Genomic DNA, 26,428 nt, shown 5'->3' with positions numbered 1-26,428 from the left:
GTCTTTTTGTGCAGGTGCATGTTTGTGTACACGTACATGTACGTGATAAGTAACTTTTAGTTGATCCCTATGTGCAAACAGTATTTATAGAGAGGACACCTCAGTGTTAGCAAGGACTAGTAAGATTCTCATCTCGACAGAAACTTCTTTAATGCAAAGAAGAAGTTTCTGCGAGCTCTGTCATTTTAACCAGTGGTGGATATTCCTATAGCGTTCCTTTCTCCTTGGGGGAAAAAAAAGAGGAATTGGAAAGGTATTTCAAGCAAGTTCTTTATAATCTGGGCGTACTGAATTCAGCACCAGCTTTTGTAATCACAGCCAGCCAATATATACGTAGCTCTGATGTCCACACACTCATTTCATGACAACGATGGGCTTGGGTTCATGAGGGAAGCATACTTGTTTTCCAAAAGGGATAAATGTGCATACATGTTAACAAAGTCCAGTCTTGATTTTTCTTTGGAAGTTTTCCTTTCTGTCTGTGCCACACTCCGTTGATTCTTTCTCATGGGACACCTCTGTCCTAGAGAAAGCAAGAGGATTGGCAGAGGAAGCCGGAATGGACTGGTCAACATTGTATTTTGAAGGTAAAGTGATGCTCTTCAGAAATTGTGCAAAACACAAATTTCCAAATCATGGAAATTGAGTAGGGTTTTCATTACCCAAAACAAATGTTGATTTTTTTTTTATCAAGTCTAATTTGAACCATTTGGTGCAATCATGGTATAAATGAGTATGCTTCACTCTGCCTACAGATATTATAGTTGTTTCAGCTGGCCTGGAAACATTAGCCTGAAACACTGGGAAAGCACCATCACATAAAAGAACTGTGTGAATAAAGAAGAGTGTAATTTTGTTTACTTACACAAGCAAACTGCTCCAGTGTATATTGTATACGCTAGTGGTGTATCTTTCTCAGTCAGTGCCCTCCCGGAAATATGTGTTTAAATGTAAATTTGCTAAAACAAATAAGCATGCCAAGTTGTTTTCCCACATAATTTCAAGTGTTTCTCAGAAATTATCACAATATTGCTTTAAAAATTTCCCTAAGTGCTTCCCAGAATCTATTATCTTCAATAAGAATTTTTTTGTTTTACCATTTTTATTCATCTCTCCTTCTCGCCTGCTTACACACACACATGATTGCCAAGTCATATAAATTAGAGAAATAAATATGATCTAACAAAAAATGGGAAAAAATAGCTCTGATGTGCGTGGAGAGCACCCAGACCAGTTAAACTGTTTGGCTGAAGAGAAGAGGTTTAAAAGTAACTTGACTTTAGAAAGACAATTTAAAATTGAAATAGCTGCTTGTTACATATGGACCCACGTGAGTTCCAAAACAGGTCACTAGTGGGGGAACGGGAGAGACGAGGACTGAAAGTTTTATGACCTCTATAAGCTTTTTTCTTTAAAACTGTAGGTAGTGCTTTCGGTCATCGTAGCCAACCCTGTCCAACTCTCAGGTGGTATCCGTGAGCTCTCCATTTACAGCCCCCCGTAGGAAGCTGAGGGAGTGCCCCTGTTCATGACGTCTGAGATAACAGTCTGAGCCCATCACTTGCTCCTGAAGTGACCCAGCAGTTAAATGTTATATTTCCTAATTTCTGGGTCACTTCCTTGACACATATCCACCCAACCAAGAGGCCAGCACAAAGGCACAGGTGAAGGTGAGCTATGGTGAATTAACTGACTGACTGCCCTTCATCAGCTTCTTCCAAAGTGTTTGACAAGACGTGTGTGCATGATACCTGCCTGCCACATGTCAATATTAGCTCCGTAGAGAAGCAACCTCTGATTTTTATGACTGCGCACCCCTTTCGTAAAAATGCCTGAGCTTGCGCCCCAATACATGTAAAGCTGTTTCTAAATTAGTAACATTAGCAAAAAATTGTCTTTCTAGGTTAAAAACTAAATAGAAATTCTCATGTTTACTCCTCACGTTAGTGGACTGTTGTGTACCCCCTACGGATAGGAGAGAATGGGGGGAAGGCATGTGTCTTTGTTTTTCTGGTCACAACAGAATGCAGGAAAGAAGATGCTCTCTATACATGTATAAATAGGGAAAGTTGTGAATGTTGAGTCGTGAGATTTCATGCACTTTTCATGGTTTAATGTTTTCAGTCAACTTCATTGAGGTATACTTTCCATGCAAAAAAATCTACCAGTTTTACATGTACAATCGATACAGTCATCTATGTGTCAGCACAGTCATGATGTAGAACGTTACCGTCGCTCCCCAAAGTTCCTTTCTGTTCTTCTGCAGTCAATCCCTTTCTGCCACCCTCAGCCCCTGGCAACTACTTATCTCCTTTCTGTTCTTATAGTCTTACTTTTCCAAAATGATTCCTCTGACTGGCTTGGTAGTGTCTGTAGCCTTTTAGATCTGACTTCTTTCATTCTTAAGGTTATGCCTTCTATCAATAGTTTATTCCTCGTTATTGCCCAGTAGTTAGTATTCCTTTGTGTAGATCTCCCACGATTCGTTGACCCTTAAGACTTAAACGTCTAGAAAGCCTGGCAACATTTGTGTTTCAAGTTTTGCATAGCATGGTTTCATCAGTTTTTAACTCAGCAATTACAGCTCAGTTTTACCTGATACGAGTGCCAAGCTGGATAGGCTTGAAATTTGGTCATTTCTCTACCTTCTACTCAACCACATGTCTCTTGCCTTGATATCTGAATTCATCCTGAAGGAGAAAGGATAGAAAATTCCAATGGGAAACTGGTCATGAAAATAAGTTGCCAGTATGGTTAGGGTGGAATAATTCCTTAAGATAGTACACTGCAAATGTAGACATGAAATCAAAAACTACATCTCATAAACCTCTGATTTTGTTTTAGGTGGTCCACATTTCATTAAAAGCTTTAAAATTAGATCAAAGGGGAAATGTTTTTAGTTTTTAGCGAATCGTTTTTGGATTTTTTCTTTAAATTGTGCCTTAAATTTGACTGACGAGAAGTTCGTTAAATAGAGTAGAAAATTAAACTATTCTGCACCTGTCTTTGAGACTTAAACTATTGGCCGATTTCTTAATAATTAGAATATTGCTAGAGCAAAGAAGCCCTAGATCTCTGCTACGTTCAGTGTTCCTCTCTCATTTCCACGCATGGAAAGAAAGGCAGTGTTTCCCTCCGTGCTCTGGCATGCCAGTGGCCTGCTGTGAACACAGATGGGTTCCTTCTTGGGCTGGGGATTCTCTGGGCTTGAGGTCACCTGACAGTCTAATGATCCCAAAGCCTCTTATCTGGTCTCTCTTCAGTCTCTTTACATCTTTCCTTTTCTACTCTCCCTTTCCCTCAAATAAGAAAAACCAAACAGTCTTATTTGACTTTGGTTTTAAAACTATGCATCCTATAAGGTGCTTTGATGTGAAGAAAGGGCTCAAATGAAACCACTGAAACCATGATCGTTGATCCTACTGCAAGAAAGATTTTAGAAAATCACTCTGGAGCCATGCAGAACTGGGTGCCAGATTTCTACTGAGTGATATGATCACCAGTCCAGTGAATAATAAAAGGAAGTCTTTTCATTTAAAATGCTTAGATGTAAATATTTTAAGTGTTGTATACTTTTTCTGAACCCAGTAAAACTGGTTTCCAAGTCTCGATTATTTGGTGTTACTCATCTTTTAATTACTAGGATAGCCAGTTAGTGTCATAGGAAATCAATACTTATCCTAATACCTTGCATTTCACTTAACAGGGTAAATCTTATTATCCTCGTTTCATAAATAATAACCCCCAATGCAGAGGTTCAAGGTCACTGAACGCTGGTTACAAATGGGGAAGCCTAAAGTAACTGACTCACCAACTACAGAATCGAATGGGAAGGACAAGAATCTAGTTACGCACTCTGATGTGATTATCATTCATGCACGAGACCAGCATCCCAGTGTGAGTTGGTCAGTAGTCAGGATGTTCCTAGTGGCCTAACAGACTGAATTTCTGTTTTATTAATATTTATTCTGTGATAATACCTAATTCTTTTTATGGCTCTTAATTACTCTGGTAAAGTGTATTTGACATGATAAGGGGGCCTAGATTATAGATCTCTACTTCTCAAGCTATCTGTGAGGAAGGACCAGTTTCCCCCCCAATCACTCTTAAGCCAACACTTAAGTTCAATAAAATAAAATAAAATTACTTTGAAAAGAAGTGATCATGCCTTCAGTTGTTACAGCAGTGTCCCATTGTCCCGAAGGTTTCCAAATGGTTGCTCTCAATTACCTGCAGACTGGTTTTAGGAAAATACTAGCCCTCAGACTAGCCCTTTTTGAATAGCATGTGGACCACTCATGGAAAGTCTTGTCTTAACAGAGGAGTCTTAAGCCACTGTTTGAGAATCACTGCACCACATCGTGCTTATTTCTGTCACAAAGATCTTCAGGAAAAAAAGAACCTTGGCCTCTCTTTTTTCCCTTTGATGATTTCTAACTCCCTTCAACCAGTTTAATCCGAGGATATGCTAAAAGTGATGTTCATTTCTAGCGTTGAGCTTTTAGACCCATTCTGTTGCATGAGAAAGTCAACTTTGTTTCTTGCTGCAGTTTCTCTATTTGTGAACGTGATGGTCTTAGAGCATCTTGGTGAATGATGGCTTCTTTGGAAAGAACTTTGGTGGCATCTCACATTGCCTGGATCCAGAGGTTACCCTGTCAGGAGGACTCCAGTTGGGAGCATGCAGTGTAGATATTTGTCCCGTCCCCAAGCACATTTGTTTACAAAGAGACTGTGTTGTCCTTCTGTGTAAATATAAATGGATGCTTCTGTTACCACGATAAATGAAGCTTCTCTTTTATCATTCAGGCTACCAGCGAAGTAGCCTGGACCTCTTCCACCAGAAGTAAGTGCTTTAACATAACAGTCTCCTTTTTAGTGGAGACAGCCACTCAGGCCTAAAAAAGAGTCTGAAAGGCAGTAGATTTAGAAATAGCAGGCCTTGTGGCAGGCCAGGAGAAAAGAGAAACCATATGGGACTGCTGTGTACCGTTAGGGGAGGGAAGACAGGAGGGTGATTGAAAGGAGATGCCTCAGGTGGGTTTAATCAGTTGCTATGGTTTCTAAGGCCTGTTTTAATACCGGAGGCTGCCAGCTCTGTAAGTACATTATCGATATGCAGATTTCGGTGCAGCCTACCTGGGAAGAACCTGAGGAAGAAATGGCTGTACCTTGCTCAGATTGGGTTTCCATAGTGAAAGCCTCCATAAAAGGACAATCAAGAAAACGGATTTGATGGTAAAAGAAAAATAGTGTAGAAGAGGACATTACAGCGCTCTGGAGACCAGCCTTGTTCAGGAGAGGCCCTGCTCCTTGTCATCACAGACTCAGTGTGCCCACCTGCAAAATGGCCTCATGGATGACAGTCACTTACCTCAGCAAACTTGGAGTCAGAATTTCTGGGTTCAAGTCCTGGGCCCCAGTTAGCATCTTCGCAACCTTAAGCCATCTCACCTCCGGTGTCTCATCTGTTACACATATGCTGAGCTCTGGAAGCTATTACAACGCTCAAATGAGATAATCTCTGCAAAATCACAATGTATTTCTCTGCTTATTTACAACACCAACACTCTCCTTTACTTCCCTGCCCCAAAAAAAGAATGGAAGGGAGACCCATTGCTGTGAGCGATAACTTTTTAAAAAATGGCTACTGCCCGACTCCAGGATCATCCAGGGTCACCGTGTATACACATCATTTGTACGACTAATGTGAACAGACAGCTGTCTGAGAGTGTTTGATCTGAAGGCTAATTTCTCCTGCAAGATGAGGGAGGGACATCTGTATTTGACTTTATGTAGGACTGGACACCCACACACATATAAAATGATAGAATGCTAGCAATGAGCCTTATACGGAATACCATGTAACTATTAGAGCTTCTTTTTTAAGTAATTTAAATAAATGACAAGTATTGCCTTTTTATCAAATTTTAGGTGTCATGATTCAGACCATACGATTGTGGTCCAGAGAGAATTTCATGTTGCAAGGCTGAGTAGAACGGTCTACAAGAGAGAATTCTCCATTGCAAAAATAGTACGGTTCCCTTTATCCTGTTTCCCTAACGTAACATCTTACATGAGCATAGTACGGTTGTTGAAACCAAGAAATTAGGATTGATACCATGCTGTTAACTAATCTAGAGACTTTATTGCAAATTTACCAGTTTTCCCACTAGTGTTCTTTTTCTGGTCTAGGATCCCTAGAATCTCGCATTTGTTTGTCCTGTCTTCTTAGTCTCCTCCAATCCATAACCAATCTTAGGTCTTTGAGTTTTTAAAAATCTTTCCCGACATTTACACGTTGACGAATACTTGCGACTGTTTTGCAGGATGCCTTTTAGTTTTTGGTTTATCTGATGTTTTCTCATAATTAGATTGAGGTATAAATTTTGGGGCAAGCATGCCACGGAAGCAGCAGTGTGCCCTTCTCAGTATAAATATATACACATATGTATCTATCTCACACAAGGTCCGTGATGTTCCTTATCACCGGGTAATGTTTCTTGGCCAACTTGGTTAGGGTGACGTCTGCTAGGTTTCTCCATTATAATGTTATGATTTTCCTCTTTGTAATTAATAAGGCTCTTGTCTTGTTGTTTAAGATGATTTTATGCTTCTGTAAAGTGACAGTCAAGGGTTGGAGCAAGTGCTGTTCACAGAGGGTTGCCGAGTATCGTGTACTGGTGGGAAGAAGCTGTGCCCTAGAAGATGACGGAGTCATTATTTAAGTGTTTGAATAGATTTTTCTCAATCCATACTGAAATGGATTGCCTGACATTATACTGCAGGATTTTTAAGCCCGACCTCCAGGCGTATCTCATAGTTACTAGCAAAAATGAAAGTGTGAAATGCTTTTTAATGTATATTTAACAACACATAGTCTGGTGATTACTGATGTGTATTCTCTGTGGACTCCCCTCTGCTATCAGAGGAGAATGTTGAGAGACAACATTTTTACACATTTATTCGATCTAAATCCATCACATGTTTACTTTCTAGATATGTATAGCTGTCATTTATAACAAGATCATAAAAAGTCAAATACGCTAAGTCTAACTCAAACTTTGAATCATAGGATTACAATCAATTTTCAGAAAAGTGCAATTACTGTTTTTCCTACTCTACCTTATGAAATAGGCTACTGGTAAATGACACGAAAATATAGCCATTAAAAAGGGGGGGAAATACAGCATAGCAATGGGGGTATGGGGGGTAATGCTACTTTGTTCATCCTTTTGATTCAGAAATTCACATAATAGCTCCTATTTAAAGGAATTTACATCATTGAATCCAGTGCTGTGCTCGAGAAATAAAATGTGAAAAATGTACTCAATTCCTTCCTATGGTGTCACTGTTTGATAAGGATTAAGGTACCTTTTTTTTTTTTTTGGGCATACACTGGGTTGCACAGCAAGAGTTCACATCTTGTACTAATATATGCTAAATACTTGCATAGTCTATAGGCCATTGTTGTTCAAGTAGCAGTAGTGTAGGCATTTTAGATCACAGAGCCCCAGTGGTCTACGTTTTGTTTGCTTTGACGTTATTCAACTCAATCTGTTTCTCTAATTGTGACTCTAATGACTACATTGGCATGGCAGAAAAGTATGCTTTGTGGATCGACTTGTATTAACCGTGCTTGCATGTTGTTTTCTGCTCTCGATGTTCCATGAGCAGACAGAGCACCTTCGGTTGCACTGAATAGTCATGCACAGTCAATAAGTTTTTGTGTTTGTCTTTGTCATTTCTTTGATGTGGCCTCCAGGATGCTGCCGGCAAGGTGCTGGACCGCTGGGCCATCATGTCTCGAGAAGAGGAAATCATCACCCTTCAGCAGTTTCTGCGGTTCGGAGAAACCAAATCCATTGTGGAGCTGATGGCCATTCAGGAGAAAGAGGGGCAGGCCGTAGCTGTACCGTCTTCAAAGACAGACTCAGACATCAGAACTTTCATTGAGAGTAATAATCGCACCAGGAGTCCCAGCCTCCTTGCCCATCTAGAGAACAGCAACCCTTCCAGCATTCATCACTTTGAAAACATCCCCAACAGCCTCGCCTTCCTGCTGCCATTCCAGTACATAAACCCGGTCTCAGCCCCGCTGCTAGGATTGCCTCCGAATGGGTTGCTGTTAGAGCAACCAGGACTGAGGCTGCGGGAACCCAGCCTTTCAACCCAGAATGAATATAACGAGAGCAGTGAATCTGAAGTGTCTCCCACACCCTACAAGAACGACCAGACGCCCAATAGAAACGCCCTGACCAGCATTACTAATGTGGAGCCCAAAACTGAGCCAGCCTGCGTGTCCCCCATTCAGAATTCCGCCCCGGTCAGTGATCTGTCCAAAACCGAACACCCAAAAAGCTCATTCCGGATCCACCGGATGAGAAGGATGGGGTCAGCGTCTAGGAAAGGAAGAGTGTTCTGTAACGCGTGTGGGAAGACGTTCTATGACAAAGGTACTCTCAAAATCCATTATAACGCTGTTCACCTGAAGATCAAACATCGGTGCACCATCGAAGGTTGCAACATGGTCTTTAGCTCCCTCCGAAGCCGTAACCGTCACAGTGCGAACCCTAACCCTCGCCTTCACATGCCTATGCTAAGGAATAACCGAGACAAAGATTTAATTCGGGCCACATCAGGGGCTGCCACCCCCGTCATAGCAAGTACAAAATCAAATCTCACACTCACAAGCCCTGGCCGGCCCCCAATGGGTTTTACCACTCCCCCACTAGACCCCGTCTTACAGAATCCTCTCCCTAGCCAGCTGGTGTTTTCTGGGCTAAAGACTGTCCAACCAGTTCCTCCGTTTTATAGAAGTTTACTCACTCCGGGGGAAATGGTGAGTCCTCCAACCTCCCTCCCGACCAGTCCCATCATTCCAACCAGTGGTACCGTAGAGCAGCTCCCCCCATTACCCTCTGAGCCAGCAGCGCCAGTAGTGATGATGGCCACTCATGAGCCCAGTGCCGACCTGGCGCCCAAGAAGAAGCCCAGGAAGTCCAGCATGCCTGTGAAGATCGAGAAGGAAATTATTGATACTGCCGATGAGTTTGACGATGAAGACGACGACCCCAATGATGGCGGAGCTGTGGTCAACGACGGGAGCCATGACAATCACTGCCACTCGCAGGAGGAAATGAGTCCAGGCATGTCTGTGAAGGACTTTTCTAAGCATAGCAGGACCCGGTGCATTTCAAGGACTGAAATACGAAGGGCCGACAGCATGACTTCCGAGGACCAAGAACCTGAGCGGGACTACGAGAACGAGTCTGAGTCTTCGGAGCCCAAACTGGGTGAGGAATCCATGGAAGGGGATGAGCACATGCACGGCGAGGTGAGCGAGAAAGTCCTGGTGAACAGTGAGAGGCCGGACGAGAACCACAGTGAGCCCTCTCACCAGGACGTCATCAAGGTGAAGGAAGAGTTTACAGATCCCACTTACGACATGTTTTACATGAGCCAGTACGGACTGTACAACGGCGGGGGTGCCAGCATGGCAGCCCTGCACGAGAGTTTTACATCATCTCTGAATTACGGCAGCCCTCAAAAGTTCTCCCCGGAAGGTGATCTGTGTTCTAGCCCAGACCCCAAAATCTGTTATGTGTGCAAGAAGAGTTTCAAGAGCTCCTACAGCGTGAAGCTCCACTACAGGAACGTTCACTTGAAAGAGATGCACGTCTGCACGGTGGCTGGCTGCAATGCCGCCTTCCCCTCTCGCCGGAGCAGAGACAGGTCAGTAAATCTCCATTGGCTGCTCCTGCTGGGGGTGGAGGGTGCTGGTCATGGTGGACTTGAAACATTAAAAAAAAATCCAGCTTAGATGTTTTTTGACGCACTGTAAAGATTGTCCACAGTGATCACGTGACCCCCAAGCTGCCGTGCTCGTGAAGGATTGTTGCAGTTGGTGCTTGTTGTGATTACGCATGCAGAGTCATGTGCCATCTTACCCAGTAATGCACGCCATTTTTCTCTGTGCTCTGTGTATGTGTGTATGTGTTTCCATGCATCTAGGTGTGAATAAGTTAACTATGTACACAGTTCCCTGCTTCCCCGTGAACCTTCACTTAGAAGCCGCAGCTTCTGTTATATATATTTCTGCTTTGCCATGTGGCTTTTTAATTAAATCAATATATTATCTTCATACACACATATTTATCCAATATAGAAACAGAAATTTACGGATGGAAAGAACCATAGGTCCAGGACATCGAGACAGCCTGCATCTCCGTAGGTATAACCAGAAATGTTATCGTTCTTACATGAGTATTTAGTATGTCCTTGAATTCTTTAAGAGTCATACAAATATCAGAAGAAAACGGGACCAAAGTAATTGTTGATACGGGGAAGTGGTATGGTGATGGGGGTTACTTTAGCTTTTTAACAATGTCTTGGAGCACATCTCTAAAATATAATCTGTCGTGGGAATTATGCACAGAAGGGGAGGCATGCATATACTTTGAGGATCAGTTAGAATATATTATGTCCAGCCTTCAGATGACATCACACCTTAGCTATGTAGCTGCAGCTCTGAAACAGTTGGGCTTAAACAGAAGCAGCTGGTCCTAAACCTACAGTGGTCTTTTTCAATCATCTTAAAGAAAATGTGATAGAAATGGAATGTGTCAAGGTGGTCAGTGGTGGGGTAACACAGTTGTCCTACCCTTGCGGAGATAAGCCTATGAACAGATCATTTACATGATACACTAGCTCAACGAGAGTCACGCAGTTAGTTCATCCCATCATATTGGATGTGGTTTTTGGTTTTCCAGTGCCTTTTAAAAATATTTTTGGAGAAAATGTTTTTACATGGTAAAAATCAATATATCTAGAAGAAACAAAATGAATTAGGAAGTTTCCAAAGAGCCAGCACCCAAATTCTAGTGTTTATCAGTTGGGCAGAGGTCTCTGACAAAGTCACATATAATAGAAGTACACTGAAAAGTAGTGATCTGTCACTAGAATGCTCAGCTTTTTTTAAAAGTTCAATCTTTTTAAAAACGAACGTTAAAATATATTTTCCTTTGTACTAAACTATAAGCGGCCCAATGTATGAAAAGCAAAATCTCTGAGAAAAAACTAAGTGGCTTTCTTTGTACAACTCAAAACATGATTTGAAGAGAAATCTCTCTTCTTAAAAATCCCCCCTCCCCCATTTACCTTGTTCTGTAAAAACGTTTTATGGTCACAAAGTTCTTTTCAGTTCCAGGTTATCATCGACAACCCCAGAATATGGCAGATAAGATAGCTAGACTTTGAATAATAAAATATAATACTATACCCACCCCACCCCCAAGTTTGTGAGCAATATTCATTCTTTTATGTTTGAAATAGTGCACTTGTGATAATGAGGTTAATGCATTGGATTTTTTTTTTTAACAAAAATAAAAGACTCATGAAAACCTGCATAAAATATTTATGGAAATGGAGTGTTTGAAGACAAGCCAAAATTTAAGCTTATTTGCATGAATTCCTATCACAGTTTTAGTTGGTTTGCTGAAAATACTGCAAGTCATGACACTGGAATAAATGGCTCTGGGACCAAAGGCTACAACACCCGAAGCTTGGTGCTTTCATTTATGTCAAGCCACTAGAAAACGCAAGCGCTTGTGTTTTTATGTCCTAATGTATAAGGAGGTACTGTGGGGAGGGTGGTTTGTCTGAGGAAAAACATTTAGTGATTGAGTGATAGCAGAAGAATATTTCAATCTCTAATTTTATTTTAAGGATTGAGAATTTCATGAGTGACCAGCCATACAGAAGTTTAGACCAGTGCCTAGGATAACTAGGATATAGGATATTCTAGGTAAGAAGCATAATACAGATATTCTCCCATGTATGTTCAGTCACAGAAGAGATTGCAAACCTCAGAAGACAGGTGATTACATTTCATATGGGTAAAATAGCACGTCATGCCTAATCTTTTTAATTCTGGAGTTTTGTCACACATGATAAAAAGCAAATTGAAAAAAAACTGTACAAGAAAGTCTTGATTCTCACGTGAAATTTTGCTTTTCAAGAATCCGCAAATCTTTTGCCCTCAGGGTAAAAACGTAACAAAAACTCTTGATACTTTGACTTTTTTTTTTTTTTTAAGAAGAGTGTTCATCCTTGTTGAGTCTATTACTTGAGTTAATATATGATGCGACTGAAACTACCACCGAATAAGCAAAAACAGTGATGCCACTGGGGTACCACCCTCCTCGTGCATCTCAGGAAACACAGTTGCACTATAATTGTACTCCTGTTTCAGCCCTTTATTGTCATTTCATCAACTAATAACGACCTGTAATTTAATCTCCTTATTCACAAAGCCTCTTGCCTCACGTCTTGAATCTACCCCTCAGACATATTATCTTCCTCTTTCTCTTCACTTGTACTGTGTCAGTCACAAGAACCCCAGGAATTTCGTGTCCCTGCTTTTGTCCTCTTCAATTCACTATGAAGCTAGGATAAGTTTTCTTACCTTTCTCTGAGCCAACATACCTTCCCAAACAGAAATCCCCCTTTGCCTTTAATCCTGCCGTGTCCTCACCCATTTCTCTCCTCTCCCCAGAGTCTCGACTCATCCATCCTGCACTCCACATCTTCCTTGTGCAAATAAAGCATTAGAAGGCATTCCGAGTGGGGGCTGAAGTGTGCAAGGCTACCGGGTTTCCGGGATGCCTGTGATAAAATTAACAGAATGACCCTCTTCCTACTGTCTACGAAAGCAGCCTTCTTGTCTTTGGGCTTAGAACACCTTACAGGAGAGAGAAACAGATCTTGCGCTTCTTCCAAGATGGTTATACACGAGGGAGTTGCGTGTTTGGTCTCAGATAGGCTGTTAGTAGGATGGAGGTAGAAAGATGTTAAATGCTGTGTTTTAGATTTGACGGCTAGGTAGCAGAGATTTCCAAGTCTTCGCTTATGGTCTTTCTAGGTTTTTATAAGATCCGATTGAAGGCTTTTTGAAAAGCAAGATTATTCTTTGTGTAAAGTCACAAAAAGGGAGACGAGAGAGAGAGAGAGAGAGAGAGAGAGAGAGAGAGAGAGGGGCACAAGCAAGGCTTGTGAGGGCTGAGGAGTCCAAGCGCAGTGTCAGAGGTGTCCTTTTCTGTACAGCTGTGAATGAGTGTGAGTTTAATAAATCAGAAAGCAAAGAGGACCATTCCACACTAATGGCAAAGAGCAAGCTAATATACCCAGACTCCAGTTCATCTGGTCGCTAGGTGGTTGTTAGGGTAATTTTTACTCCAGGTTCTAGAAGTAAAATGTAAATTATTTTCCCTGTAAAGAACTATAGAACTATAAGGCAATGGCTGAAGTATTTACGTGCATACTGATAACAGTGTGTAGTGTTACACCTGACGGTCTCTAAACACCCTTACTTCTTTCTTGTTCGTCCCTTGATTTTTCTGCCAAGATGCTGTTCTCTCAGGGAACAGGAAAGCTGACCTGGGTTTTGAAGTAAACATATGAAAATACTCCCTGGGAAGAAGACATTCCAACTGGCCTAGAACCTACAGTCTTCATACAGGACATTTTCTTGAAGATAGTGTCATAGAATTGGCTGGGCCTGGCTTCCTTTGGTCATTTCTCATCCTCTGTCATGTTTTTTGATCCCCAGGAGGGCCGAGTGGCCATGGATCAACCCCATTTATAAATTACATTTGGTTTTTATTCAGAAAAATAAAAACCCTTCTGTCCTCCTCCCCCAAATTCCTTATCATTTGCTAATATGATAAAAATCGATTTAATGCCGATCACTAAAACAGACGTAAATAGATTTTACATTGGCAGCTATAACGAAGACGTCGTCCACAGAAACTAGATGGTCTGCATCTTTGTTCCTCTCTTCCTCTGAGAATAGTGGCCACTAATTGCCACAGTTTATCTTGAATTTTATCAGAAGGGTCAGCATATATGGTTGATCTTCAAGGTGTAGGAAAGGCGATTCAGCCCCATGAATAGATTCAAAAACAAAATAATATTTGGTCAGGGTGATTTATAAATAAATATGAGGCAACTATTGGTACAAGGGTGAACCTTCTCTTTGATGGCTAGTTAAATCTGTCCAGATTTAAACCTGTAAACTCCTTGATTTGTATGGAATAAGATATCTGCATTTGGTTTATTAAAACCTGCTGATGTCTCCAGAACTAAATTTGTTCCTCTATAGGCCTCTGGGTAGCTGTACCTAAAGAGCAGAGATGTATAGTTTTTGCTTGTCTGATTACCTGACTTCCAGCCCTGTACAGGTGTGCAGGAATAAATTAACATGCGCTACCTCTGATGAGCCACTGCATACATTAACAGCAGAGGTGAAGATGCGAAAACATGCTGCCTGCCTCCTGTTAGCACCTTCTCAGCAGCGACATCCATTTTTTCCATCATTCTCTGTGTTTGGAAACTTAGAGAACTTTTTAAAGAGAGATTCTCAGTAAATACACATGATTTCACCAGGCAATACCTCCAAGAAATGAGCCACTTAGCACCAACTGAAGATGACTATTAGTATATTTGCCCTAATATAATTAGCTGTCAAATAAAGCGTGTTAATCCTCTCCAAGTACAAGAAGAGAACATGTTAAGGCATCAGCCTTTTTTTTCCTATATTTTTGCCATTCAAACTGCAGCTCTCCAGAATTCTTTTAAAAGGTGAAGTTGTGCCGGTCCTCTGACTTTTAAAGGAAGAGTTTTTTTTTTTTCTTCTTCTTCCCTGTTACTCTGTTTGGTTCCACAATACAGCCAGGAGATCAGTAGGTCTTTTGTACTTCTCTCCATTACTTTCCATCAAAGGCAAACAAACAAAATAAATCCCCCTTCTGAATAATTGCTAGTTGTGCCCTCCTCAACTGAAACTTTGGTAGTAAGATAAACTTCGATGTCATTCCTGTCTCTGGGCTTCTTTTTATATCCTGGGAGAAGAGCAATGAGCAAAACAGTCTCCTTGTATCATGGGGAGAGACTCTGTCAAGCCTACAGTGAGCCTCGGGTCTTCCTAATGACCTCCTGCTGGCCCAGCTGGATGTAAGACAAGCTCATTTAAGCCTCTGCTGACCTTTCACTCCTCCAGTCCAAGAACTACACCAGTCACTTCCACCAAACTGCCTACAAAATAGACAACAAAGCTTAATGGCAGGCAAAGGACTTTCTCTCCATGATACAAAGAAATTTTTACAAATTTCTATTGATGGGAGTAACATTCAATCTCTCGTGGCTACGTAACTGCCTCTGCACAAACGTAATGCTTCTATAATACCCTTTATCCTTATCTTCCCTCAAAGGGAACAAGCTACTGCCCTCGCCAGTGCAAACTCGAAAATTCAGGCAAAAATAGCATTTAGAGCAGAATGCACATACCGAATGCACAGGTGGTAATTTTCATGATAGCACCATTTTGAAAGGGTCATCTTCCTGATTTCCGTCTCCCTTGGGTCCACCACCGTCTACCCGATCCTCTGATAGACTTTCTCTCGGTGTGATTCTTTCTCATCATTATTCATTTGAAATATTTGTTTTTCTAGATAGTCTTTTCTTTTTAAAAAACACAGGCCATTTCTTACCTGGAAGCAGGTTATAAGACTTCACACGTATATTAGTATATGCTTGTATCAGTCCTGGGAAGATGGGCTCTCTCTTACGGTGAGAGGCTTCTGCCAGCTTTCTCTTGCTGTGAGTGATCATTTTTGTTGTTGTTGTTCTTGTGCTAAGACGAACACAGACTTTTCTTTCTCTGTTGAAACTTCATAGTGAAGGTTGGGCTAGAAGGCATTTCTTTTTTAAAAAAGCCTTCTCAGAAATAATTTAATGTTTTTGCCGTAAGACTCCCACAAGCTTCAAATAAATGAATGTGGCAGAATATAAAAGTTTACACTTGCCAAAAAATTACAATGTCATAAAAAAGGGATTTATTAACTTTTAATTCTTCAGTGCCAAGATGTGTGTGTGCGTGCACGTGTGAGAGAGAAGCAAGCTGAGGAGGAGGAGAAAAGAATGCTTTTCAGGAAAGGACAATTTTTCTTCAGTTATTTAACATAAAAGTACACTTAAAAAATACCTAGAGGGAGGGAGACGCAAGAGGGAAGAGATATGGGAACATATGTATATGTACAACTGATTCACTTTGTTATAAAGCAGAAACTAACACACCATTGTAAAGCAATTATACCCCAATAAAGATGTTAAAAAAAAAAAATACCTAGATTTTATGTCCTAATGCTAGCTGCTTGAATTAAAACAGGAGCTGTAAATTCCTGGTAAAAAGCTGTTATGCCTGAAGTGTTAGTGATCTTAACTCTAGTACTTGATGGAGTTTATGACTTCTTTTACTAACTAGGGGGAAGAATGTTACCTACTTCTAGTTTAATTCTTTTTCTTGCTCGCTCTAATTATTTTGACTTCACCTCAGGAGAAAAGAGCCAAGTGCTTCTACCCGAACGTACGTAAGTGGCGCCTCAATTTTGCTATTGCATATGTCAATCTGAATTATCACTAGCGATTCGAAAATGATGCTAACATTCTCATCTAAATGCATCCACATAATGTATATGTGTGTTGATACGTAAACACCCACATAAATATCAAAAGACAGATCATCCTTAATTGCCAGAATAGACATGTTCATCTTAGAAAGTGATGTATGAAGTTACTTCAGCACATGGATGGGGAGTAAGATTTTTTTCAGTCAAAGGAGACAGATTTGGGCAATGAGAACAACAGACCTTCAAAAGCAAGCCTCTTGGGTCTGACGGCCAGCTGAGGGGAGCCGCTCTCACTCTGCAGCCTTTTTAGTCTGCTGTGTCACTGAGGGGGCACTGGGGGGTCAGTCCGCTCACTAGTAATTGTGTTTTACAGACTTCTAAAGCAATTGGCTCAGTCAGTCCCAATTCAATAAAAGTGGAGAGCAAGAGAGAAAGCACTTTTGTTCTATTTTTTACTTGAAATTATTTCATTCAGCAGTCTGTCTTTTTTATTACCAGGACTTGACATTAGCACTCCAAGCTATATTAGCATCCATTTCAGCAGTTCAGTAATGGTATTAAAAAAACACTTAACTTTAACGGTGAATGGCTGTATGACAGTACCATAAAAAATCCACATTAAAAAAAAAAAAAACTTACGTATTTGTCCCAGCAAATTATTTTTCACTTGTTTAAGCACTTCAAAGCTATGTTCTTGTGACAGGTATTCACGAGAACCTTCTTGCTCTCAGAAGCAAGCAGTCAGTGGTGCTCTGTGGATGAGGGAATCGGGAGAAAGAGGAAAGGGAAATCCAGTGGGGAGAGGGTAGGTAAAGATGCTGTTTACCCTGCAGTTAGATTACCTTCCATTCATCAGCAGAGATGGAATTGGCAACCTCAGAGCACCCAAGGTGAAATTCTTGGATTCTCATGCATGGCTGGGATTTGATTTTGAACTCAGCACTCTCCAAACTTGGGAGCAGAGCCTAACTACTTTGGCACTGCAGTGTGCTCATAAATGACTACATTAGGTTCTAAATTTTGATTAAACATTCAGTAATTAATCAATGGTAGACACGAAACAGTTGGCAAGGTCCAGAGCTGCAAAATGTGTAAGACATAAAACATTACGAAGCAATTAGAATATGCTCCTTCAAGAGAAGGATTGCCTTCAATAAAGAGGTAAATGATAGCATCCTGCTTATTGTGGACGTAGGCAGCCAGAGCAATATGATAAACTGCTGGAGATACACATATCAGTAATCATCCACATTATTAGGGCCATTAATCATAATTCCAAAAATATGACAGCAGCAGCCAACTTTTTGACCAATTTTGCTTCTGCCTGTTGGCCATTATAACTTCGCTAATAGACTGCAGAGCTCCTGTGCGTGGCAGTTTGCATTGAGAATGGAAGGTTAATTATATTTGAGCTGCTGATTTCTTCTCTCCTTGGAAAAGGCTTAGCACTTTGACGATCCCAGGAGCTCCCTGTTGTTAAACCAGTAAAAGTACTCTACTGAAATTTTCTTTGTTGTTCAGGAACGAGGAGATGTTTCAAATGAGATAGAAGTGTCAGGCTGGAATAGCCGCTAATGTTTCTTGCTCCAGAGTGATCCTCGGGCAGCACGATGAATGCAGGGGTTCCTTTAGCTCACTTTGCTCTCTCATTTCTCTTCTGCAGACAGGTAGAAATGTCACTGTATGGTGATACACCAGGTAAATCCCAACAAGATTCGTGGTGGTTTCAATATGAATATATATGGAACTAAGAAGTTGGGGAAAGTGGTTCATGATTTGGGGAGGAATAAGCACCTCTGTCATACAAAATTCTGCTTCTGTGGCTATGCTTGTGAATCAAAAGTAAAAAGAATTTCAAAAAACTCATCTGGATGTTGCTAAACATTGAAATGTTTAGTGGCATAGGTGCATTGCTGGTTGCTTAACTGAAGTTTTGCTGTCTCAGCTGGTGGCTTTGACATTGTTTAACCAAAGACATAAATTAGATTTTGCACATTCTTTTTGTTCATGTATCTTAAGTAGTTTCATTTTTCAACACAATTCTAGATAAGGCCGTAGCTAAGTTATAATATTGCCTACAAAATTCTGTACCCCCCTCTTGGGGAACTCATACATCCCAAATATTGTCTTTTTAAAAGATCATAAATTAACCGTTTTAATGCTATAAAACCTTCTTGGATATTTAGTCTTAGAAAGTATTTCCTTTGAAAAAGCTCTCAGAGAGAAACTGATGTTCCACTCTGTACACTTTAGAAACGATAGCTTATTTTTAAATAGGAGAAGAAATTTGAGCATCTAGAGAAAAATGCATTCTTATTTTGGAAAGAGGTCTTCTAAACTCTTTGTATAAGACAATAAAACAAGGGATGAAGGCTTGAGGGCTAGTTCATCCAGGGTAAATATAAATCTCAAAATTCTAGCTCAGATTTACTGAAGTCCTTAAAAGATGCCAGGGTGAACCACCTTGCTTTTTCTTACCCAACAATGGTAGTAAACTGAGCACCATAAGAGCTGCCTGATTGAGAAGATTTCCAAATGCTGTGAAAACATAATCCTATTCACAGTGTAACACGCGTCTCACATTACAGCGCAACAGGTTATCTATCGAACAATCGGCACCCTCCGGAAGCCTCGATGTGTCAGAAACAACTCAGAAGCAAAATGGTTAGGGAACAGCGCTAGATATCAATTCTGCACTTAACCTGAGCATCCAGCATAGACATTTTCCATCCACCAATCTGCCTTCCTAAATGCCATCACTACATTAACATTTTGTATGCATTCCACAGCAATGACAAATTGTTTTGTAACCGTAGTGCCAGATTTAGTATGCGAGAGACACGTTCACCTCTGCCAACAAACCATTCATTCTCACTAACATCTTCAGAGTTACAACATTTATAAAGTTGCAAAGTGGAGTAAACAAACCATCTGTTTGGCTTTTCCATATATGTCATGCTTTCTTATTAGCATATTACGATTCATTTAGTAAACAAATCTGGTGATTTCGTTCACGTCAAAGTTAGGTCGGAAGCTTGAAGATGATTAACATTCCCGGGACAGGCACATTAACACATTGCTTCCTCGGCAAAGTTAAATGGCTTCTCAGGAGAATCGTCCCTTGTTGACAAGATGAGACTGTCAATTTTGTTCGCCTGCCACGTTAGGGGCCGTAAGGGGATGGCAGGCTCTGAGAGAGGGGAGTCATGTAGGCAGCATAATTCACTGTGAATTGAGAAAAGAAGTCTAATTCTGATAAATGGTCGACCCCAATACATCCTACCTGTTATTACAACAGACGTGCCGTATCTGTGCAGTAAATTAGCTAAACCCCTAAAGAGTTTGGTGGGAGCTTATCTTCAAGTGAATAATTTGAATGTAGAGGGAACTGTCTGCGTGACCAGTATGGATGATTTGTTTTATATTGAAAGGGATTGAAGTGACTGAATTTCATACTTTTAATTTGCAAGAATTTGCTTAGCTTTTATTTCTTGCATTTATTATGTACTTCTATACTTCTGGGAGTTTGGGGAGCATTGTTCACTAGAATTTTACGTTGAATTTCCTGAGCTAGGGATGGTTTTTGGCTCTTTTGGAGAAAAATCTTTAAATATTAGCCTAGTAGAGCAACTATTTGTTTTACAGAAAACGTATACTAACAAAAATGTCGTTTACTTCACAGGGCTGTAAGACATCAATTAATGATGATACAAATATTTTTGAGGCATTAAGGACAACAGATAGTGTCATAGCAATCAGATAAGAAGAGAACTAATGAGGGGCAGAGATTTTAACTTTTCATTTCTGTGGATTTGGTTAGCAGATTTAATTTCTGATCAGGAATATTGACTCAGTATCCCACAATACACTCAAACCCAGCGTCTAGATTTTCCCGGATTGTATATAAATAACATTTCTCTGCCCCATACACACACACACACACACACACACACCCCCCATATATATAGTGGTATCTGCTGTGTATACATCACTAGGATCATTCTGGACAATATAATTTGAGAAGTGTGTGTGTGTGTGTGTGTGTGTGTGTGTGTGTGTGTGTGTGTGTGTGTGTGTGTGTGTGTGTGTGTGTGTGTGTGTGTGTGTGTGTGTGTGTGTAGAGGCAAAAGCTCCAACATGGAGCCTCAATTCCATTTCACCTGAGGCTTTGTAATTATCAAGTATTTTGTTTCAATTCGCTAAGTTTAGAATGGCTCAGAACTGATTAAGAATTAAGGTTAGATTCAGTTTCTCATGTAACCTATAGCTTGATTTACTATTCACTTTGGACAACCACATTCTGATTTTCTAATTTGCTCATGAGACTTTTTCTTTAAAGTTCCTTCCTCTCAAAACCAAAGTTAAAATCTCAAAACGGTTTTTCTTTTCAATGTATTTAATGTGTTTAATTTTTATTTTTATGATTAAACATTGCATTAAGTTGAACTGGGCACTTGAAGAAGCTTGGAAAGAGAAACGTGAGAAAAGAAAAGCTCAAGACAGGACTGACTTTCTCTAAAGGGCACTTGCATTTGCTTGACTGTGTTGGATTTGGTGTCTTCTGTGGTTGCATGGTAAAGTTTTTTTTTCTTTTTTTTTAAACTGAATATAATTGACATGTTTTCATTAAAGAAACCGAAAGAGACTGGTAGTCCACTTTAGTCCAGCTAGAGTACTTCCACTCAGCATTTCATGGAGTAAGTTTGGTTTTATGACCTCCCCTATATCGTATAGGCTTCATAACTTTTTTGCTTTTGAGGGTGCTCTCAGTTTTCAAGAGGCTTTTTGGTAAACTCAGTACAGAAAGAGTAGGGAAGAGTACAGAGGGTCAGAGGAGACATTTGTGATTCCAAGCATAGCCTAGGTTATAGGACTGTGTCATGCCCTAATTATATATCGTTACCTTACACCACAGTGGGGTGTGATAGGGTCAGAATTATTCTCTGCTGTATTATCAGTGTCTTTTCTTAAATATTCAGTTACATGCTTCCAATCTTGGGATCATTGTTTTCTCTTCCACAGTGTATTCTGGGGAAAGTTTCTGTAAGGCTGCATATTATTGATTGAAGTCAAATAAATGTAATTATGTCCGAAGTGCAAAGTATTCTACTTGAGCTGCAAGAGACTTGAGGCTGAATAAGGTATAGCTTACGTTCTTCTTGAAAGTGACCATCTTGGGACAAAATCTTGGCCTACACTCTTGACGAGATCCCCAGTGAGATCAGATCCTTACCCCTTCTACTTATCAACTCACCTTTTCTCTTCATCCCAGTCATTTTTGTTTTTTCTGTAAGAGGAAGCTGCCTCCCCGGAGTATCGGTATTACCTACCTAATCAAAGCAAATAGAAACAGCTTTTGGACTGTTGACATTCTTATAAAATATAGTAAGTTCTAACATGGTTTTTGTTCATGATTATTTTTTCCTCTTTTCTGGAGATAAATATTCAGAACACTAGGTTTATTTTCTAGAAAAACTCTCTGGAGAACTCGGAATTGGTTCCTTTCTGGAGTCCCCCTTCTCCTCCTTACAGACAGCTGCCTACTGCTTCCTCGGCTGCGGGTCCTCCCGTTTCCAGCACTCTCTGGTCTTCCTCCCATTTTAGGATCCTCCTCCCTGTACGTCCGATAGTCCGTTGGCGTGACTTCTCTCTGTGTCTCTTCCGTCTTCCCTTTCCTTTCACCTCTTTGGTTTTCTGATCCACGTAAACTTGTAAGTTGCTGTTAACCCCAGGTGTTTGTCTCTCCTCCTTGGGCAGTGTTCTCTGACAGTTCAGGGTTTGGATTGACTTGAGTCCAGGTCTCTGTTAACATCAAGTGCTGCCTTTTGTCCATTCTGTGGAGGCTGAACCTAACCTCTTGAGGCACAGGCTCGGGACTCTCTAAAGAATCTGTCTCCTCTCCCCCTCCTTCTCTTGCTTTGCCTCTTTCCACCCCAGTAGTACTGGAGTTAGTTAGAACGAACCCACCATCATGAGAGTGGACCAGTAAGCTTTCCACAGCACGTTCTTCCCATCCCCAGTTCAAGTATTTTGCGTATGGCATTTAGGAGGATTATCAAACAAAAAATGAAACAGATTACGAAATGCACATAATCAATTCTCTTGAACTGTGGTTGCATAATGGAAATCGACTACCACGAATGAACCCGTGTACTGAAGTTATGAACAGCAGAGCTAATGCACTGCCATGAGTTCATCTTTATTATTGCATTACACCTGAATCAATTGATAAAGTAGCTTTTTTTCTTAAGCAAGGGATGGCACTTAATTGAATAACAGCCAAAGTAATTATATTAGCGGAGGCCAACAGTACTGCTGACAGCGGAAAAGGGACACTGTTGGACAGAGTGCCAGAGCTGGTCTGCACATTTCTGCACATTGTTCGGTTGACAGATGCTGAGGGCTGGTACATCATCTAATTAGATTACAGATTTCCATTGCTGTTAAGTGAGAAATGAAGAGAAACATCTCTTCCTGGTAACACAGCAGTGGAGATGTGCAATTTCACAAGTCATCTTCGGAAAGATATGTCCGTCTGGGGGATCGGTGTGTCCCTTTTGTCGATGTTAATTTATTCTTCCTTATTCAGTGTGTCTTGATGTAACTGCTGTGTGTCTGGCTGTTGTTTTCTCAGCAGTGAATCTAGGTAACTGCAGATGTGTGAGAAGCAACGGAGTTCTAGATTAAAGTCATCGCAAAATGTGTGCTTGTGAAATTAAGAAAGGGAGGGGAGGGAGGGTGTTAAAAATAATACACAAGGGGTGGGACTTCGTGAGCTGCTTGTGGTCGGCAGATTGTTTTATCAGTAGATTGTTTGACAGTATGTACTGTCACTCTGCTTCCACATTCCTGTAATAACTCTGGTGGTGTCATACCTACATGTCAGGGGAAAGACTTCACAGTAGGCATTTCCTACACTCTGCTTAGCAACCCGCACTTGGAGTCATCTGCCATCTGACACCAAGGAGACGGGGAGCGACTGTGTCAGAGCAGGGACCGTGGGGACCACTTCTGTTCATCATTCACATAGCCGCACACTGCATGCATCTGTGCAGAGCTCATTTATGGACGATGATGATGCTGTGAATTTGGTTTATCTTAATTTGATGTATGACTTTTTGGATGATGCGGCTGATCTGAAAAATCATCGAGACAGCATATGAGATGATGGCTTATGACAGAAAATGATTTTATGATCAGAACATTTTAAATCCCTATGTTATTGTTTAAGTTTTTTTTTTAAACCAGATGTCTAGAATGTGAATTTGTTTTCTCTCTCTCTCTCCTTCTCTCTCTTTTTCTCTGTCTCTCATTCTTGCTTTCTTTTGTGATCGATTTAGCAAAAGATTAGAAAGCTGATCTTATTATCACAAGGTAAGCTCAGCCTTCCTAAGTGCAGCGCGGAGGGGCTGCCGCCCCTCTGCCCCTTCCAACCCGGAGTGCTGTATATTGTCTTGTGTGGAAAGGTGGAGAAGTGTTTCCCACCTTTCTTGTCTCTGAGGCACATACCTCTCAACCATCTCTAAGAGATATTAGCCATGCTCGTCACCAAATGGAGTGACTCATCTTGGTCGCCCATACTTTTTAATTCTAATCAGGTGGTCTGTTGAACTTGATGCTGGCCATTCTAGGTCATTTCTATTATCAATTTCGGTTATCACAATTACTTCTCTAAGAGGTAGAGCTTCTGCCATTATCGAGAAGCTTTTATGTATCTGTATATTTATTTACTGGTTTACTTTTTGGAAGGGTAGCCTTCAATTTAGGTACGTGTCACACGTGAGCCTTTGCAGGTGGAGAGAGGTATATGCCCAAGGGCACTTTAAAAATAAATGGGGGATATAAATACAAAGGCAATGTTTTCAGACGGATAATAACCTATCAGGCTTCGGTAAATCATGACATCCCTATGGATGCTCTGGGACAAATCCTATCTTTTTTTTTCTTTTTTTTAATGCAAGCAAAGCATTCAGTGAGTAGAGTAAAAGTTTTGCTTGTCTAAGAAGTATGGACTCCAGTTGTTAAAATAGAGGGACCATGTGTTATTATCGTGCTTGATTTTTTTTTTTTTTTGTATTTATTGTGTGGGGTTTTTTTTCTTTTTCGGTCCCTTTGGGTTTTTTTCTGTTGTTGAGTGTGATGTTTTTAAAGGGTGGGTGGGTTTTATTTAAAAAGTCAACTTCTGTTTTTCAGGGTTTTTTTTTTTTAAGAATTAAATTTTAAAACTTAAAGTACTTGAAAACATTTTCAACTCTAAAAGGTAGCAGCTTCTGAAAATAAATGTATTTTACTATTAGATTGAGCTGAGATCCCATTCTGCAAAAAGGGATTTATGTTTAAAGACAGTCTGTAACCCTATTTCAAATTGCTAACCTTTTAAGCTTATTGTTTTTCCTACCTAAAACTTGCAGTGTAGGAAGGTGAGGGGGAACGAGTCATTATTTTGTCAAGTGAACCCTAAATTATCTAGACCATTTACTTTTTTTAAAAAAGGATCCTTTTTACACCTTTAAAAGTGTTTGCTCTAGAAAAAAAAGGCTTTGTTTTGTTTTTAGGTAAATTCAAATTGTTCAGTTTAGACAAGCAGAACGTTTCCATCCTTTTATCCTATTTAATGTATTTTTTCAAATCTCTGCTGTGAGATTCTCTGCAGCTGATGCTGCTACAGTGTAAAACGAACAGAACAATCATTCAGGAAAAGGTGCATGGGTTTGCATTCATCCTACCGCTGAGGAATTTTACTCTCTTATAAAAATTATGTTAATGAAAAGCTCCCCTTATTGCACTCCCCACCACCACTTATTCCCAAATCCTGAGGATGTGGGGAAATGTTTGCTTTTACAGGGGTGTCATTAGCAATGAATGTGCTTATGTGGTACCTAGTGGAAGCTGAATCAATTTTAAAGTGCTCTCCTTTTTCTCACCCTCCCCACTCCCTGTACACCTACCCCCCCCCTTCCCTCTTGTTTTCCTAGACACAGTGCCAACATCAATCTCCATCGTAAACTGTTGACCAAAGAACTCGATGACATGGGCCTGGACTCATCGCAGCCCTCCCTTAGCAAGGACCTCCGGGATGAATTTTTGATGAAGATCTATGGTGCCCAGCACCCCTTGGGGCTCGACGTCAGGGAAGACGCCTCCTCTCCCGCGGGGACAGAAGACTCCCACCTGAACGGGTACGGGAGGGGCATGGCGGAGGACTACATGGTCCTGGACCTGAGCACCACCTCCAGCCTCCAGTCCAGCAGCAGCATCCATTCCTCCAGAGAATCCGACGCAGGCAGCGACGAGGGGATCCTCCTGGATGACATCGACGGGGCGAGTGACAGTGGGGAGTCGGCGCACAAGGCCGAGGTCCCCACCCTCGCTGGCAGCCTCGGGGCTGACGTTTCAGGATCTCTGATGTTCAACAGCTTGTCCGGGAGCAATGGTGGGATCATGTGCAACATTTGCCACAAGATGTACAGCAACAAGGGGACCCTGCGAGTGCACTACAAAACCGTGCATTTGCGAGAAATGCACAAGTGCAAAGTCCCCGGTTGCAATATGATGTTCTCCTCTGTGCGAAGCCGGAATCGGCACAGTCAGAACCCTAATCTCCACAAAAACATTCCCTTCACTTCGGTAGATTAGTCTCAGAAAGGACACTACAAATGCCAGCTCTCACCAGATGGCCTACGTATTTGAACTGCCATAGTCAGTGTGTGCTTGTGTACTTGGGATGGTGTGTGTGTATATGTGTGTGCGTATACACACGTATGCCTCTGTGTCTACATATATATATACACACACACACACACACACACACACACGTTTTCTTTTCTTTAGATACAAAAAGATAAACACTAGGTGCTTTTGAAGTTTTTTTCTCTTTTTCCTTTATAGGTCGGATCTTTCATTTGGGGGTGAAAACAAAGTACCCTTTAAACACGTATACACACATCCACACATAAAAGCGT

General features: G+C 40.9%; 1 protein-coding gene across 1 annotated transcript in view; it reads left to right on the top strand.

The window, feature by feature from the left end:
- BNC2 (basonuclin zinc finger protein 2) overlaps positions 1-26,216 on the top strand; it is a 418,491-nt gene extending 392,275 nt beyond the window's left edge. Inside the window, exons 6-7 of the mRNA XM_030840635.2 lie at positions 7,766-9,735; positions 25,442-26,216. Coding sequence (XP_030696495.1) covers positions 7,766-9,735; positions 25,442-26,102 — 2,631 coding nt within the window. The 3' untranslated portion in view covers positions 26,103-26,216. The remainder of the gene's footprint in view (positions 1-7,765; positions 9,736-25,441) is intronic.
- The last annotated feature ends 212 nt before the right edge of the window (positions 26,217-26,428 follow it).

The sequence above is a fragment of the Globicephala melas genome, chromosome 6 (genome assembly GCF_963455315.2).
Source record: "Globicephala melas chromosome 6, mGloMel1.2, whole genome shotgun sequence".
Lineage (NCBI taxonomy): Eukaryota > Metazoa > Chordata > Mammalia > Artiodactyla > Delphinidae > Globicephala > Globicephala melas.
This window is presented reverse-complemented; position numbering and strand designations above follow the sequence as displayed.